The sequence below is a fragment of the Thermobia domestica genome, chromosome 8 (genome assembly GCF_964235325.1).
Source record: "Thermobia domestica chromosome 8, izTheDome1.hap1.1, whole genome shotgun sequence".
NCBI lineage: Eukaryota > Metazoa > Arthropoda > Insecta > Zygentoma > Lepismatidae > Thermobia > Thermobia domestica.
This window is the reverse complement of record NC_137461.1, coordinates 107,142,159-107,161,989: the sequence shown is the minus strand read 5'-3', so window position 1 is coordinate 107,161,989 and position 19,831 is coordinate 107,142,159. Positions and strand designations below refer to the sequence as shown.

Genomic DNA, 19,831 nt, shown 5'->3' with positions numbered 1-19,831 from the left:
TGCTATGCCTCCGTAATTGTAGGTGGAGAGAAGCAGCATCTTTGTAAATATGTTTGTGTGTTCACCAAGTCTGGAGAACTTTTATACTTATCATTGTTACAATTGTTATACATAATAGTTATAAAAAATATAGCATAAGAACAAAAAGAATTACAATTACATGATCCTGAAAATTAGAATACACATTACGTTTGAAGAACAGAGAAAAAACTGAAGATTAAAGATGAAACCGACATTTGTTTTTATAAAAGTCTATGAAAACAGGTTTATATATATAAGGGTAACTTCGGCAAATAACGCCACCAATTCAATATATTGTTCTGGTGTTCAAGTGTTTTTATATCTAGAACTGCGCAAATTACATGGAAGATGGAATAAACCCTCCGCTATAATACACTGAGAATTGGAGTGAGTATGAGATGGCGTTATTACCAGACGTGTCGGCAAATAACGCCACTTGCTTTACAAGAACGGAAAGGTATTGTAATCGTAACGAAATACATTTTGAACACAACTAAACAATGTTCTTGGCAATATGTTTCCTGTTTTGCTGATACACAAAACTCATAGTCATCGTACATGTCGTTAACCGGTAACTCTTGTGATGATTGTGAACCTCTTAACATAACAGCTGCAGTCATATGGAGAACTACTCGTCGGAGCCAGACAACAATGCACAACCAGCGTCACAAAATGTTCAGAAGCCACATTTAACAATGCTGTCAGAATCGAATAATTCGTGAAAAAAAATCTTGCATTCAATACATCGAATCCACGTTTTAAGACCCCCTGAGATCATAGTAAAATCCTCCACAGTCCCCACGGAGCATATTTCCGTCCTTCGTCTTTCCAGGGGATGCTTGTTTCTTCGTGCCTGAAGAAGTGAAAGGGCCGCTCTTGCGAATAGGTTGGAATGAGATTTGCTCCTAGTTATTTTAGCTGTAGGCAGAAGCTCGTGGATGGAGTGGGCACTGGGTGGTGTTGAAGAAGAGATGGAGGCTGGTCATGTGCTTGGAGTGTTGGTGGAGGTTGCTGTTGCTCTGAGACATCATTTGGGGAAAAAGCGACATCGGGTATAGCATTTTTGTTAAAAGGACACCCTGTAGCGCTGAAGCCTGAAATTGTGTTCTGAGGTGTTGCTGAACGGAACCATGCTTGTGAAAACAGTTTTGGAAACTGTAGCTTCCCAAGTGTTCTTCCAGCATGCGTTCGTCGATAACTGTCAACTGCTTCAAAGCAGTACAATTTTAACGATTTGAAGAAGCTCTTGTCGAGCGGTTGAAGTTCATGGATGCAGGCAAGCACAGCAGTTTAATATACATGGTCTCAGCAGCATTTAAAATGGTAATATCAAGATAACTGGGATGGCAATCTACAATAAGCAGTGCTCGGCCAGGGATCCGATGTTTTTTGAAATGTTCCAGAAAAGTACGGAATTCTTCCTATGTAACATAGCCTTTAGGTGTCATTGCATAGGTGTTACCTGACCTTTCTCGCCAAGTACTCGCCTGCTCCCTTTCTGTGCCAAAATTTTTAGGCTACTGTTGTACGTTAGTTATAGTCCTGCATTTAATCTGCATTGTAAATAAGTTCAGGATTGTCACAAAAGGTTCATAGCATCAAGTGTATTTCCCAATAGCGTATACAATTCGTTCGCATAGTTCTGTTGAAACGCATGAGTTTACCATAGCTCAAATTCTCCACCTTTCTGCACACGATATTAGAGTGTCTTGCCATGAAAGCATAAATTTAGACTTTTCCGGCTCTACCACTACGACAAAGAAAAACAAACTTTTAACAGTAGTATTAGTTTCGATTAGCGATTAGATGGAGTGACGTTATTTCCCGACACGATAGTGGCGTTATTTCCAGAAACAATAGACTTTGATTTAGCCATTTTTTCTATATCAAGAATAGCGGTCCTGCATATTTTATCTATATCATAATATTATGCAAGTACGGCCCTATCAACGCATACCTTTTGTAATAGTAAAAATCTTACTTTTACCCAAATAATTGCCTACCTCGTTTGACACACTAAAAATTTGTGAGCTGTTCCCTCTGCTCCGCGGCTGTCACGTCAACATTTGTTAACTGGTTTCTTTTTACTGACGCCTGGCTGACCACTAGTCTTTGTGTCTACAAAGACAACAGGCATCACTGTTTATCACACACTCATAATCATTGGTCACCTTACGAATCACGTGTTCATGCTAGCACTGTGGAGAGCTTTAAATGGCGTTACTACCCGACTGGCGTTATTTGCCGAAATTACCATATATATATTTAGGGAAGACACAAAGCTTATTGTGTCCAGTAGGAGAATTAGAAAAGATAAAATATTATTCACTAAGAATATTTTCGAATATTATTCAATTACAAACAGAAAAAATGGCGTGCAATTTGGGGCCACAACATTTAAGAGGTTTCAGGTATTTTTAAATTTTATTTTGTGGAAACTGACCACAATTTCTGAACAATGTTCAGTTCTTGGGGAAAATCTTGAAACTATTTGATAGGAAGTTATCAGCTCTTTCAAACTGTTCCATTTCATTTTTATTTATAAGATTTTTGAGAAATTAACGAAAAATCGAATAAAGATGTCTCTTTGTCCGGCATATTTCTAGCATACCGGCCATAGCATAATTCGAATCAGTGGGAGCTTTAGAAAACTGATGAGAAAAAAGTACAACATTACTATGAAGAGGAAATATTAATACTGATTATGTCAAAGATCGATAAATACCTAATTCGATTGACCATATTAAGTTTTCTCAATATTTCATTCGTATACGCACATATATTTAAAAGTAGACTATTTTTCACTAAAAGAAGTGATTCCTAAGTAATGAAAAATACTATTTATTTTAATCAAGTCTAACATCAGTTGAGTACTCCTTCAAACCTTAAGCTCATCATGTTAGTTTGACGATACAAGTTTAATTTCGTCACTAAGCCTTTTGCCAACAGATGTTGACGTTGACTAGTGTGTGCGTACGTCATGTGCATGTTGATTTCACGGATGCACTCTTATTTCGTTCCACTTTGTCTAAAACTCAATGCTAGAGTCGGCAATAAGTGAACCTTACTCTACCAGAAAGGTTTAAACTGCGTGACGCTAAACTAAGCACATTAAAAGCTATAACTGTTACTTTGACCTTTGTAATCCAAGGAAGCGATTGTCTGACAGTTGTTCGATTTTCTGACGATACAGGGTCATTATAAAAAATTATACACTTCTATTGAAGTTTTAATCCGGAACCACGAGAGGCAAACGCAACCCTGCTCTATCTGGGAGCTTTCGAATTTTGATATTTCACCAATAACACTGCCCAACAAATAAAAACTATTTTTATACCTCCGCGATCAAAATAAGTGATTCTTAAGGAAACGGTCACGCTGATTTCGGCAGTCACCATAAAAATGCCCTGTCACTTCAGGCTCAAAAGATATGAACAGATTTATTATTCGGATTATAGACAGTACAACCACGATTATCCGACACAGTTTTAAGAATATTTGTCAGCCCTTATTCAACCGATTTACAGTAAATTTGAAAGATATGCTTTTAAGGATATCTAGTTATATTCCTCAAAATGTGAAGCAGATCGATTGAGTAGGGACTGAGAAATAGCCCGCAAACTGTGTCAGATAATCGAGGTCCTACTGTATTATACGCACATTAAAACGCTTCGATACAGATTGTTACATGGTCACGCCTATAAGGTTTTTAACATACTTATAAAATCGTGTAATTCTCTTTTTAAATCAGCTTATTGAATTATTCGTAACAATGGCGTAGAAAAAAAAATTGAAAACCTTTGAGGTTCACAGAGATAAGATGTTTACAAAAGGCCTTGAAAATATCTATTCAAACTTTTGATGATGATTTCATTATTATTAAGTGTCCCCCTTTCCCTCTTTCGCCATTTTCTAACTCTAGAGTAAACTGCAAACGGAAGTTGATCATTCTCATACATTTCAATGTAGTGATACGTACCAAGAAATCTTCCCCTGCCATCTGCAGATATTTCCGAAATTAAACTACCTACATACTCTTCTGAAGTTTGATTACAACCCATTCCACTAATAACTGAACTCTACCGAAAGTGGCACTTATCATTATGTTCAACCGAGCCGCTCTTATATCCAATGGCCGATTGAAATCAAAATGGTTTTGTTTATTTGGTAATCAACGAACTTTAAAAAGTTCGTTACTGAATTATCTGTCTATGTGTGTGTCTCTGATATTTGAGAATTTTTCAATTTTGAGCTCTTCATTCGATGGAGCATCAAAAACTATCTGAGAAAGTTATGGAATTTTTTTAAATCACTCTTGCCGTTCCCCAGATATTGACCAAAAAAGTTCTGATTTAGAGAGATTTAAGGAGCAATACCTCGGGAACCGTAAGTCACAGAGAGATTATATTTTGCGATTTTTTCAATTTTGAATCCTCCATTTGAGCATGTCTCTTCGTAAAACAACACATCGTAGAACGTTTTAACAGAACTCCTAAACAAAACATGTGAAAAAAACTTTAGTACTCAAGGAAATTATAAATGGATATATATATATATATATATATATATATATATATATATATATATATATATATATATATATATATATATATATATATATATATATATATATATATATATATATTGCAAGAATTGTTTAATGAGTATAATAATAAAGTTTAAAGAACAATTTGTACGTAGAAAGCCTGTAGAAGTTAATGAGAAAAATTAATTCTTTTTAAGTTCTTTCTGACAAAGATCTTGAAGCATTCGAAACTGGTTTTATTTTGTTTTGTTTGTTGTAGTTTAGTGTCCACTTATTACACCGAGTCTATAGAGAGTAGGGATGGACACATTTTCCGGAAAAACGGAAAACGGAAAATATTTTTTTCCGGAAACCGGAAAATTGAAAACGGAAGACGGAAAATTTTCCGGAAAATCGGAAGACGAAAACTTTTCCGGAAAACGGAAGACGGAAAATTTTCCGGAAAAACGGAAAACGGAAAATGTGATTTCCGGAAACCGAAAAACTCTTTTTCCGGAAATGGCCATCACTAATCGAGAGTGCTGACTAAAACCGTTATAGTTCATAGTTTAATTAAGTACTATATCGATATACCAAGAAAAGAAATAGGATATCTAAAAAGAAAAAAAAAACATTTACTAGAGACACTTGAAAATATCTTTAAAATGTCATATTTATCCACTATAAACATAAGAGTTTCTTGGAGGAAATTTCTTTCTGCTTTTTAAGTAAGGATTTGAATATATACGGGCATGTTCCAACACTCTTTTGCTTGATATATATAACTATTATTTTGGACCCATAAACAGAAGAAGATGAGAGGACATTTGACTTGACACATCATCTGTCTTCTTTAGCCTTAAACAACCTCTTTTGCGTTTTTGAAAGACGAGGAACAATCTACATATACGAAGTAATAAACTGCTGGAGTTCGCGCTGTCACTATTATATGACGTAGACAAAAGAGGTGTTAGTTATTGGCTAAAAATAGAGTGCATATCTGTCTTGATTCTCTTCACTCATCTTCTTCTTCGTCTTCTTTTTTTAAAGTAAAAAATCTTATTTCTTTCACTCTTTTTCGTTGATTGCGTCCTTCGTCTGTTTTTCTCTCTTAAATGTTTTAGAAGGCACTGATCCAAACTATTTGGAGGTGATTTGTAACCCAATTAAAGCTTATCACAAAATATTACTTGACATCACGTATGGAATGAAACTTTGGTGGAACGTGTCTTTTATTTAATACAACTAAAATTTGACTTTTGCAGACCTTCAATTTTAATTTTCGAGTTTAGATTTGTTTCTAAATAAATTGTAACATTTTCTTAGGAAAATTGACCTTGTTTGTTTACAAAGAATCAAAATGTAGGGCATTCTTGTACATTTTTAGAAAACTTGTGGCCTTGAAACATGAAAGAAGCTGGAAAAAATGAATGTAAGATTTATTTTTGGTGGTAGTTTAGGTATAAAGGAGGAAAAGAAAAGCAACATTCTGTTCTGATCATGGTCTCATGTGACCGAATGCTTAACACGTGTATAGTATCTTTAATATGCATGATCGTTGATTCAGTTCTTGTTGGGAGCACTTAAAATTTTCATTATGGAATGACTTATGTGACAAATTAAACGCAATTGAGGCTCATAAACCACACCTATTCTCTACGTATATATATATCACCCGTTCTCAATCGAACAATCAACTGTATTTACATGCCATTCCTGGTTTCGAATTGGTTAATGATTGGCATTTTATTATGAATTAACATAATTTTATTCTGAAATATCATATTCCCTGCATTACGCAAGCTATAATTTAACAACGATACCATGGCAGACTTTGCCAGTGAATTGGTGTAGTTTTACTACAAAAAAACCGGCAGTATGGAATATTGGAAACATACGATAGGCCATAAGTCGCTTGGCAGTAGCAGTTATTCAATTCTCAATAGAATAGAGTAGCAGTAATTGATTTATATAAGCAGTACGCTATAGTATGATTCGTGAATAATAGGTGGTTCGTGGATAGTATGTTGTAAAAAAAAAAAAAAAAAAAAAAAAGTGACTTTATAAAAGATTTAAACCTTGTTACATTTGTAATTAAGTAAGTTTACAGTGAATTAGAAACTTATCAAAAGTTGAACGTATATTAGTACCTCAAAATGGTAATTACATTAATATATCAGTTGCCAAGAAGTGATTGAGTCATTTGGACAGCTTTTTCCGAACACTGTACCTCCATCTTAGCAAGAACTCCAGAACTTGATTAAAAGGTTTGGAAAGACTGGTTGTGTAGCGAGTCTTCTTAGACCAGGTAGTCTTTAATATGTGATTACAAAATAAACATATTATGACTCCAGCGTAATGTTCTGTGCAATCTCATTCAAATTAATGAACACTGAAAACTTGATTACAACTTGTAATAACTTCAGAGTTTCATAGTTGATAAATAATTAATTTCAAATACGTTTCTAGTCAAGTATTTTGTTATCTGCATTAACAGGTAACAAACTACAATTTAGAAAGTCAGAAAAAAAAATGTGTTTGAAAGCTAATGCACTAACTACTCACTGCCTAGCCAAACGTTATCCATTTGACTTACCAACATAGCCTTTCTGTGGATATAGCTCGAGAAATTAATTTTAAACACGGACACATAACATTTGTTCAGAAATTTACTCATGTGCTTGCTTAGTTCATTGTTTTTCTTTCTTTTTTTTTTTTAAAAAAAAGAAGGAAATGGAATAGTAAGCCACAATTATTTATAATAACTATCAAACAATTTTCAACCTGTGAGAACTTTTCTCTCCTAGATAAGATACGACAGGGATGCTGGTTGCATTGCAACAGTAAACTTATTAGGGTGCGTGAGGAAGTAAATAAAGCTTCACATTATTTGACTATGAAACTAACACGTGGTCTCTCTATCTTGTTATTTTGTCTCGCCATTTTTGGAACACATTGTCAATCAAATTTTAGGTCGACTACATCAAATTTACAGACAACGAGACCTTTTTTCTTTTTCTTTTTTTTTTTTTTTTTTTTTGTAGAATTCATAGTAAGAACACAGAAGATTCATTCATCGTCAGAAATAACTCGTAGGAAGAAAAGAACAACAACACGATGATGTTTCCAAAGTTCCTGGTAATATAGAAAAAAGACAGCAGCGCCAGAATTGGAAACACGGTAGAAGCTGCAGTCTTCCATAAATAAATAAACTATGAACCAATTCGTTCTAAAGTTCCATGTGTGTTTAGACATGTGTCAGAATTTTATGTGCCCCAATATTCTTAAAACCAAGCAATGAATGGGTTTTTATTACGAAAAACCAGAAGCATATTTCTGTTTCATCTTTTTTTACTTTCTTTTAATTTCAGGAAGAAGAAAAAACTGTTAATTTCTTTCTTGACCGTACTTCCCGATATGTTTTTTCAAAGTATTTCTTTTAGATCACTGTTTTATAGATTTGTTTGTTTACTTTTAAATATGTTGGAAGTTTCAATTGTTTACAAACTGAACGTAGTGGCAAGTGCTTCACTATGTATGATGTTCTATTTTTAAAGAAAAAAAGGTATATTTACATATTTTAATTACAACTAAATTTTCACATCCTCTCAAGTCTGCGGTAATATATCAAATACCAACAAAAGATCTAATTAAAATAAACTAGAGCTCTACTGAAAGTATGTTCTTGGTGTTCATTTATTCCTTTGAGATGAATATGATTATTTTAACACTGTTATTTCACGGTTACTTCTCAAATACAACATACGTCAAACACTCCACTCCATAAATTTTATGACTAAGTCAATTACAAAAATTAGACATTTTATTTTTATTTTCCTACTAGCAGCGTTCACCCCGCTTCGCTGGGGTCACCCCGGAACGCAATAAACTTTGTTACTTAGATAATTTTTACTTTTTCGCTTTCAAGTGATATGATAAAAACCATAGAAGATTGCAGTAAATGTTAACATTATATCGCCTGTCATTTATGTTAACCCGCCGAGTGACACGGTCATGTGGGTTGCATATAAATACGGTTAGATTTAGCTATGATGAGCTAACAAAGGATTTCTACGTTATGGACACTTGAATGGTCAATTATCTCAAGACACTGGTAATTGAAAATTAAAGTGATATGATAAAAACCATCTAGGGTCCAAATCTTAATAACCCCCCAAAAATGAAAGAAATTGGTTCAGCCGTATTAGCGTGATGAGCTAACAAAGGATTTGTACGTTCTCTTTTATATATATAGATTCAGTAGTATTCATTTGACTTAATACACAGGTTGATTGGCCTGTTTTTAAGATCATGGTGTTGAAAATGTCTTCTGCTGGAATCTTTTTTCAAATAACTATTACAGCCTTCTAAATCCCACCAATGATATCAAATTTTGTCAATGGGGGCCAAATCCGGTGAGTATGAAAGTATGCATATGTCGTTTAGTTTATTTCTTCAAAACTGACGGATACTTGCGTTGTTCAAATGATTATAACGCATTACTTGCATGCGTGGAATTCCAGGTTCGATTCCCGGCGGGACTCAGAATTTTAGATGTTGACCCAACATCATGAAGCAATTGAAGAATTAGTTGAATAAGATCTACTTAATTGCCTTATAGACAAACTACAAAAATAGAGACCGATATGCTGAAACAGATCACCATTCTAATAGCCTTTCATTTGTTGACTGTCGAGGATTAGTGTTCTCGAATGAATTAAACCAATTTAAATATTTTAAGGACTTTTTTTTTAAATTCAATTCATAACAATTTACGAAAATGCTTTTAAAGTGACTATTATTTTCTTAAGACTTCACCTGTCCATGGTTCGATCCCTATACATTAAAGAAGATCCGTGATAAATGGAAGTGAATGATCATGAAAAAGTTGTAAAATGAGAATAAGGTTGATTGGTTGATTTTTATTTTAGCTTCCCGTTCAGCATCGGAGAGAGTGATGGGATCTGAAAGCTCAAGTGTGGTATCTGAACTACATTACTCCCAACAGGAGTCAAACCCAGGTCTCCCGTCCTGAAGATGACAATAAAGGAAGTAAACGGAAGAACTCAGAGAGACTCCAAAAACATGATGTCCACCACAAGATCAAATGATCAGGGTTGGTTGTTGGCCCAGAATTAATGGCAGATAAGGAGAAGCAAAAGTCTATACGGCGCTTTGAAGTGAATGTTCTGTGTTGTAAGCAGTGATGCCAACCTATGGGAAAAATTCCATTAATTTTTCGAAAAGGTGTAAAGGGTAACACATATGGAAATTTAAATATATGCACACATATATAAAACCGACGTCAAGAAAATTCTCTACCAGCAGAAACTAAGCATAATGAGTCATCAATAAGCGCGAAATCAATGTAAATTCTCAAACTTGTGAGTCTTTCCTTTGCTAACGGAAAAGTGCAAACTAGTCCAGAAATGGTTTGTGAAATGACTTCAAAATTCAAGCGCCAAGAAACGTAATTTGTGCTAGGACATCATCACCTACGGCTCGGGTATTTGCACGGGAAGTCGCGAAGGATAAAAATATGTTAATCTGCTTTCCAGTGATATTGCAAGATTATGTAAAATGACGAAGTTGTATTAGTTTATTTTAAACGCATGAGAACATCTATTGATTAAATATCGTTAATTTTCTAATTATCCATTTATGTATTGATCAGTTTAGGCTATCATACCCGCTTGATAATAACGAGGGAATGAGGAAGGTAAAGTTGAAGGGAATTCGGAATTTCTAATACATTAGGAAACTTACGTGAGGATAAGAATAGATGTACAGAAAGATTTGGGAAGGTAATATTATGCTTTTCTATTTTCTTCTGTTTCATTATTACCGATGCTGAGCATTGTAGAAGCAAGAGATCTCCCTCTAATTTAAATCTTAATCTATAAGAGTAAATCTCTAATTTCCAGCAAAACATACTTTGGTCTATATTTGAGTTTTTTTTTTAATAAATTTACTGAAAATATATAAAAATGGCGAGAATGCCCCTCCCTTATTATTGCCCATTTCAACTCCAAGTAACTGAGACGATTTGAAATCCTTAAAAAAAAAAAAGAAAAGAAAAAAACTAATATTTGACGAAATTGGAGTTTCCTTTTTGTTATCATTGAACTTTTTCTTTTAATCTTGAAGGCAGGTTAATTGAGTCCCCATATTCGACTGTTCTTCAATCTCAAACAGTAGGGACTATACGAAAATCTCTATAAATGTATATACCATATTGTGTCAAAATCGAACTATATTTACAAAAGTTATCATAGAAAATACAGTATTGTTTTAAACCCGAGAGAGAGGGAGAAAGAGATATGTCCATCATCTCGTTCTTGATTTATTTTAAATCCAAGTACTGGGAATGATTGTGAAACCTCAAAAAGTATGGGCCATATTCCATGAAAATCTTATATTTCTACGAAAGATATCGTGAATAATGATTTAATTCAGGGGAGGAGGAAAGTAATCCTGGGAGAATCAATTTTCTGAATAAATAAAAAGTAAAATTGTGAACATGCCTATTTTCTACGTGGTTCATCAATTTCAAAACTTCTTTTCTTTTAGCTATGGTTCACACGAAAGTACAATGTAATTAAAATTTACAACAAAATAAACACAGAAAATCCATAAGTTATGGTTGTTCTTGTTCCCATAGGACTGGTGATTTGGACTAACTGTTAATTTCTTTTTAACAACTGTTCTTTATTCGAAGTATTTCGCTATTCGAATATTTTTTTTTAAAAAAGTAGTTTTTAACTCCAATAGTTTCTAGAAAATTGTTTATTATTCGACTTATTACTTGTCACCAGTGGCGTATTTACGATTTTCTTTCGGGGGGGCTTTGCTAACTTTCGGGTAGGGCTTTGCCTCACAATGTGAAAATTCTGCAAGATATTTCATATACTTTACTATAGTAAGTAAGATTTCGGGGGGGGGGCTTAAGCCCGGAAGCCCCCCCCCTAAATACGCCACTGCTTGTCACCATATACATATTCGTAATTATCTGCACAATTGTCAATTATTTGAATAGTTATGAGAACAATTGTTCGTTATTCAAACAATTTTGATCGAAAATTCGAATATGGGATTACATAAACTTTAACAGCAGCAGTTTGAACTGACTTTCAATTTTTGAGCTCTCAGAGTTTATAACTTAGTTTGATAGATATTTCTTTAGTCAGTTTCGACTGACCGTAAACAAACTACAGAGATTCTTTTAAAACTCACGGATTTCATTTGGGTCTAGAATTTCTAACTGATGTTTGATTTTCATGCGGTTTGTGGCAAATGATCAAGTAAGAATGGGAGATTTATGGAACTATGTTTACTTGTTTAAATTCATCCGGAGTAATATAGGCCACGCCTCAAGAAAAACAGCAAATATTCGCCAGTGTACCTTGGAATTGTAGTGAGGTTTTGGACTTTTGAAGCGAAATTGCAGAATACAAATTAAGTGTTAGTGAGAATAGAAATCAAATGTTAGCGGTAACACCCAAAAATTCCATGTTGAATAGCTACAGCCGATTTCTTGCAACAAACAACGGAGAGATTTCTTGGGCGACCTAAGGAGTCGATAAATGACATTTTCCACAAGAGCTGCCTACAGGGTCCGATGCTTCCCTGTCACACTCAGAAGCGATCCTGTTTCTTCCAATTTATTCACCAGCGACCATAGGTATATTATGTTACTATCTGTGGCAGAACGTGAGGCAAATTTGTTTCTAAATTACCTTCGCGAAGCAACAACAGATCCCGTTTACCAAAAAGTTTTAACTATAAACTCATGTTGCTCCAAAGAGTACACTATTCTCACTGTGTCCTGATTATACTCACACAACAGCACAGAATTGTACAGCGCAATTCTCAACACAACGGCACAGTTTAATATTTCTTATTCTTATTGGTCTTGGCGAGGTTTCCATGTACGAAGAAAACTCAAATCTTCACACCGCACCGCACTTGATTCCAATTGCAAGGTATACTGACGAATATTTGCGTTTTTTATTGAGGCGTGGCCGACATTACTCCGGATGAATTTAAACCAGTAAACATGGACCCATAAATCTCTCATTCTTCCTTGATCATTTGTCACAAACCGCATGAAAATCGGACTTTTATTAGAAATTCTAGATCCAAATGAAATCCGTGAGTTAAAAAAAAATCCACCCTGTACATTTCAAACTCCAGTGATACGTCGATCAGCACAAAGACAAAAGGGAACGAACAGGAAAAGAGTTATGAGGTACTAGCAATAAAATTAAATATTCGTAGCAATTAAAAATTGTGTCAAATGATTCGTTAAGCGGATAATGCTTTATGCAGTAGAAATGTTTTGTTTGATTAATCAATACATTTAGCTATTTAAATTAACACAATGAAGTGCGTTATTTCCTATTTTTATTCAAATTAAACTTGACACTGGTATCTAAAGTAATTTATGGGTTCCTAGGTATTTATTTATTATGTTCTAACAACGTTTCGCATAAAATTAGAGAGCCATTCTACACAAGTTAATATTGGAGCGTTATATCTGTAACTTTAAAAGATTTTGGAACTTTTTACATGCAGAACAGAATTGAAAATCAAAAATGAAATATTTCAATTTAACGTACAACAAGTATATCCTTTAGGCTAAGGAAGACGATGATTAAAGCATGTGAATGATGATGGAAGAATTTGGTGGAATGGGAAAGTGGGAAAACACAGGAGCATCCCGAGAAAACCCAAGGACACGATGTTGTCCACAACAAACTTACTTGGACAACAGAATTGAAAATGGCTTATTTCTTTTTCCAGATATTTGAGTAAATAAGCATTCAATATCTATTGAAGAGAACTATTTGAGAATGAGAACATATAAAAATGATACTTCGGTAGGAAGTACAAGGATTAAGTGTTTTCATTTTGTAGGAAGATATTGCTCTTATAGTGGAGTCTAAAACTAGAATTAACAAAATGTTAGAAATTTTTAAGAAAAGCTGTGAAGAGCACTGGACAGGAAAATATGTTAAAAGGTAGAAAACAACTGTGATTGCAAGGAAGGAACTATGAGACGTATATAAGTTGTAGGGGAGAAAGCAGACCAAATGATAAGATACCTAGTTAAGCAATACTATTGAAAATCTGAAAAGCAAACGGAGAATAAGAGCAGGGACAGAAATAGCAAAATAAAAGTTTAAAAGAAAAAAAGTGTTATGTTGCAGGTTGTTAGTCAGGGGATAACGTAATAGAATTACGAAATAATTCGTGTAATATAGATAGTTGTACAGAGTAGAAGCGAAAACATTAATAAAGAACGATTAAAAATGATCGAAACGTTCAAAATATGGGTATGGAGAAGAATAGACACAAATAGCTGGTAAGGCAAAGATGAAATAAGTAATTATTTTATCAAAATTCGAAAGAAAATAGTAATAATGGAGACAGTTAAAGACAGAAAAAAATCAAGTAAAACTTTATTTGAGAAGAAAGTTTTATTGTTAAGGATGTGATATAATGTATGGTAGAAGGTAAAAGGGGAGAGAAAGAACACTGCAATTTATGGGCAATAATCAAGAATGTAATGGATGTTCAGAGCAAATCAAGTGCAATTACCGAAGTTGTAAGGGAAAAAGAGGCATGAAGTTTGAATGGTAAGCTTAAGTACATGGAAAACTTAGCACTATTCTATTACATTATAAGTTATTTACGATGTCTGCACATGAATTGTTTAAGCTTTAAAAGTAACTTCAGATAGGGATTTTAAAGGTGAAATATGTGCAAAATGACCCAAACGTGGACTTGATTTTCTTGTGCACTGATGCACCAAATATTAACAGATTATCGTAGAAGTTCATGGGAGCTTTACATTTGCGGGAAGTGATTTGTCAGTGATAGTACGTAGAATAGTATGATCATGTGTTGTTTTTCCACGCTTGCAGCTTTGAAAGAAGTGTGCTTAGCCGAATTTTAAATACTTATGTATTTATTACGTGAAGAGTCCTAAATATGTGAAAAGTATTTCTTCTTTATTACGTGAAAAGTTTATATGTGAAGTGTCCTGAATATCCTTATTTCACTTCATTTTAGGCGTCAACTGGGGCAACATTTCGAACATCGTGTTTATTAAGTAGATATTACGACAGTCACAGAGTATTCCTCGTATCGTCTATTATTACAGTTTGAGATAACATATTCTAATATACTATAGTAATGGTCATGTTTGCAACATACGCTTGGAATGTGCATGCCCCAAGCTGGAATCCTTAGTTATATTACCGAAAGTGTCATCTCTTGAAGGAAGTCAATCCGTAAAAAAATAATTTTTGTCCCTTCAAGCTATGGGAAGAAAGTTTCATACAGCTTCACAAAACTGTATACAATAATTAGTATGGAGATTGTAGTGGTTCAGTGGTACAATGCTCATCTCTAGTATGTGGGATCCCTGGTTCAATCCTAGTTTGCACCAAGTGGAATTTATAGTGGACAAACACCATCTATGTGTGAGTTCTCTCAAGATTCTCCAGTTTCCTTCTACTTTTTTTCATTCCAGCAATTCGTTCATTACCATCACCATCACCGTCTCCCTTAGCCTCAGAGCATATTCGTGGAACGTTAAACTAAAATATATAGACATTACATAAGCTTGTTTTGACCGTTGTTTATTTCCTCAAGGACTGTCATTGTTTTACATAGTTTGCCAAAGCAGCTTGTATTCATTAGTCTTGCAAGTCCATGAACTGGAACTAGAATGGCGATCTCGTAAGTTTTCAAACATAAGATTATGGCAAGCTTACTACAAGCTTACTTTGCTATATGAGGCGTTGGATGGAAAAGTGGAGTAACTCAGTTTTGAGACATTGTGAGATGTTGAGACTTTTATTAGAATCGACATAGAGAAAGCGGGAAAAAATCGTTTCTTTGTGCGGCCATCTTTTGTTGTATGGCCTGGTCTTTTAACTCTGAGATACGCAACTTTGCCATCCAACAGGTTAAGGTTTCAAGTTCACGGAAATAACTTTATCTAATTTTTTTTAATGAGTTACGCTACTTTGCCATTTAACACCTCATATGTGACCTTATGTAAAGTCATTTTATCAATACTGAACTCACAGTGTGTCCACTAAAAGTTAAATAAAAATTGTTTGCGAGTGAGGACTAAGTAAAACATTCACTTAATCTGCAACATAAGTAATCTGATTACTACTAAATCTAATTAATTTATAAAATAGTTTAGCGTACTTACCAATAGTAGTAATAACAATAATAGAATAGAAGAGTGCTCCAGCGAAAGTCCACTGGACACTTTCAGGATCTTCAGATCCATCCCAACCATCTTTCTTCATTGCCTTCAACAGCTCCGTCTCAAATTTCTTCAGTCTCTGAACAACGTTGTTTGTCCAATTCTGTTCATGAAGTACATCTCCACCATATTTGGTAATTTTCCACAAATCTTCTGTCACGTTCTCTCGTATCTTGACAATTCCTCGCTTCACGTCTAGTTCATGCTCAGCTTCCAGAGTTTTAAATGTATACGCGCCAAGAATGCAATAAGCAACTACTAACGATACTAGGATCACGTGAGAAAAGATGCACGTGCATATTTTCCACGTGTAATACAGAAATGTTGAACATTTGCTGCTACTTGGAGCTTCTTCGGAATCCACAGACTGCATTTTCCACTGCTATTTTTTTTTTCTTTTTCACTACTCTGACTGAAATTAACTTATTGACAAATACACAGGGATATGTGTCTATCAAATTGAAACTATCATACCTGTTTTTTTCTTTTTATAGTTTATGAAATGTATCATAAGAGCTAAAAGAAATAAACTATGGATATTGAATGGAAACTATAGATTCTGCAAAAATGCGTTTATTATCAAAAAATGTGTAAAGTTCCCCTTATTAACTTATAGATTATACCCCCTATGTGTTTGTATGGTGAATTTAAACACATATTCACCTGCAAATGCATGTCATAAGAGTATATGAATGCAATGGTAATTTGTGACAATTTATCATCAGATCATTATCTCAAATGAATCTCAACGTAGTAGAATGAGTGACAGGATCAATTCAATTTGTTCGATCTTTTTTTTTATTTTTATTTTTTAGAAAAATAAATTGTTTAATAATTTAAATATAACTATAATGATAGGAAAAGTATGTGTATTTCTTCCAAATTCATATAAAACTTTCTCAAACTATTTTCTTCCCCTAACTAGTAACACAGATTATCATGTTTAAAAATTGCCCACTGATAATAGTATTTATTAAGATTATGATTTATGTCCATCCTAATTTTTTTTTAAAAAAATCTTAAAACATTTTACGAAGCACCAATCACACTTAATTAACACTGATCTTCATGTCGAGAGGCCAGAAGAACGATTTCACAAACAGAACATAAACATGTGTTCACTTCTAAGTACCGTCAACACACGAACACTTAACACAAGAGGCACATATAACATACGATCACCCGAACTCCCAGAGAACGACGAGATGACTGCATTTTAGCTCTAGTCTCTGGTCAACGAAGACTATTCCAAGATCCAACTTTAAAAAAAAAATCGGATTCCCCCTTTCCCCCTCTGAACACACGGGCCGTTCTGTGTTCACGTCATACGCACCTCCTTCATCCTCTTGCCCCCTCTCGTTTACCTCACCTCTCTTGCTAAAACTCTTGCCAGGAAAAGCAACAATAAACGAGCACGCTGTTCGTTAGCTGTCTATACAACATTCAACGCCAAGGAAGAGTGCGTGAGAGAGAGAGAGAGAGAAAGAGAAAAAATAAATACGATGAAATGGTGCATTCGTTACGATAGTAGAGATTAACTATTAATCTCCTGTAACAAGGAGATGTACTTTGGATTGGCAATCAGCATGTTAAGTTTACTACTTGAATTCGTCAAATAATATAGGGTAATATATCATCATATTTTCTATAAGAAATCAACACGAGTAGATAGATTGGTTATTGAAATTGAAATATAGCCTCTCTTGTCAGTACCACTGAGGCTAAGTGAGACGTGAACCTACAATTTAAGGTGAATTCGAACCACTATAATGCGTTCAAGTTTTCCACTTGAATTCAAACCCCACTAGACCAGCAGGGAATGCTGAAGATGGTTAGAGAACATAAGTTAAAATTTATAACAAGTGGTTGAGACAGTCGGTGAACCGAACTTATAACCACATAGGCCTATATCAATATATCACCTCAGTTCGTATATATATATATATATATATATATATATATATATATATATATATATATATTAGCATAAGTAGTAGAAAATGGATCGATCTGGGCCAACCTAGGACATAAGAGAACAACTCACAAGCCCCTGAGAAATTGAGCACCGTACACCGTGAGCCCACGGTCTTTTACGACCTCCATTTTAGGGGTGAATTTATTCTCTTTTATGACCACTTTTTAAGGGTGAACTCGTTCCCTTTTATGAGCTTATTTTCCAACCCCTATTCTGAACATAGCAGATAACACATAGAAGAGCAGATAACACATAGCACTATTTTAACATAGTAGGTAACATAAGATTACGAACACATATAAGAGCAGAAGACTACATAACATAGCAGGGTGAACTCGTTCTCTTTTATGAGCACTTTCTAAGGGGTGACTAGTTCTCTTTTATGAACACTTTTTAGGGGTGAACTCGTTCCCTTTTATGAGCATATTTTTCAACCCCTATTTTAACATAGCAGATAAAACATAAGATTACGAACACATATAAGAGCAGAAGACTACATAACATAGCAGGCCTCCATTTTAAGGGTGAACTCGTTCTCTTTTATGAGCATATTTTTCAACCCCTATTTTAACATAACAGAAATGACATAAGAATACGTAACATAGCAGATAACTCATTCCAACCCTTATTTTAACATAACGAGCAAAGATTACAATCGAACACCCACGGTCTACAGATAATCATTTTAGAGGGAGTATTCATTCATTCCCTTTGATGACCATTTTTTCACCCCTAATTGAAATTACATAGCAGAGCAGATAATATATAAGATTCGTTCTCCTTTATGAGCACTTTTAGGGGGTGTACTCGTTCCCTTTTATGATTACTTTTTCAACCCCTATTTGAACATTTTAACATAACAGAAATTTATGAACACATTCTCCACCCCTATTTTAACGTAGCACTGATTTCGTTCCCAACCCCTAATTTAACATAGCAGAAATGACACAAGCATGTCCTCAAACTACTGACCATCGTGAACAAAGGTCAAACTCAAAAACGAAACAACATATCGAGGTGCTGTTTCCACATTTAGCAATTGGTCATCAACTACTGACCATCGAGATCAAAAATCAAAACTCGAAAACAGAGCCACATTTAGTAATTGGTCATCAGGTACTACCTGTCCCAAAATTAGTGGCCATCGAGGTCAAAGGTCAAAATACTTAAAACCCAATAACTCGAAAACGGAGCAACACATTGAGGTGGTGTTTCCACATTTAGTAATTGGTCATCAACTACTACAAGTTCCAAAATAATGACCATCGAGGTCAAAGGTCAAAATACTTAAAACCTAATAACTCGAAAACGGAGCCAAATATCGAAGTGGTGTTTCCACATTTAGTAGTTGGTCATCAACTACTACAAGTTCCAAAATACTGATCATCGAGGTCAAAGGTCAACATACTTAAAACCTAATAACTCGAAAACTGAGCAAAATATTGAGGTGTTGTTTCCTCATTTAGCAATTGGTCATCAACTACTACAAGTTCCAAAAATAATGACCATCGAGGTCAAAGGTCAAAATACTTAAAACCTAATAACTCGAAAACGAAGCAACGTATTGAGATGCTGTTTCCAAATCTAGTAATAGGTCATCAACTAGTACATGTTAAAAAAGTACTGATCATCGAGGTCAAAGGTCAAAACTCGAAAACGGAGCCAAATATTGAGGTGCTGTTTCCAAATCTAGTAATTGGTCATCAACTACTACAAGTTTCAAAAATAATGGTCATCGAGGTCAAAGGTCAATCTCATAAATGAAACCATATATTGAGATAACGTTGTGTGATCTATTCAATTTTGTACAAAGCAGAAAAAAGTGAAGAAGGAATAAATTTGAGTGGCTTATTTACTTTTGTATTAACAAGAAAGAAAGCAAAGATATGCCATATTAACTAGCTGAAAATTATATGTCATCTTGTATTATTTAAACAAAACGAAAGGCTAAATTTGACAAAGCGAACATGGACCATTTTACTCAAATTTGGATGGAGTATTTATCTTTGTATGAATCAGAAAA

General features: G+C 34.3%; 1 protein-coding gene across 2 annotated transcripts in view; it reads right to left on the bottom strand.

The window, feature by feature from the left end:
* The window catches only part of galene (potassium two pore domain channel subfamily K member galene), a 222,863-nt gene extending 205,678 nt beyond the window's left edge, over nucleotides 1-17,185 (bottom strand). For both annotated transcript variants that reach the window (XM_081768854.1, XM_081768853.1), the window contains exon 1: nucleotides 15,777-17,185. In XM_081768854.1, coding sequence (XP_081624980.1) covers nucleotides 15,777-16,206 — 430 coding nt within the window. In that variant the 5' untranslated portion in view covers nucleotides 16,207-17,185. The remainder of the gene's footprint in view (nucleotides 1-15,776) is intronic.
* Nucleotides 17,186-19,831: the final 2,646 nt, after the last annotated feature.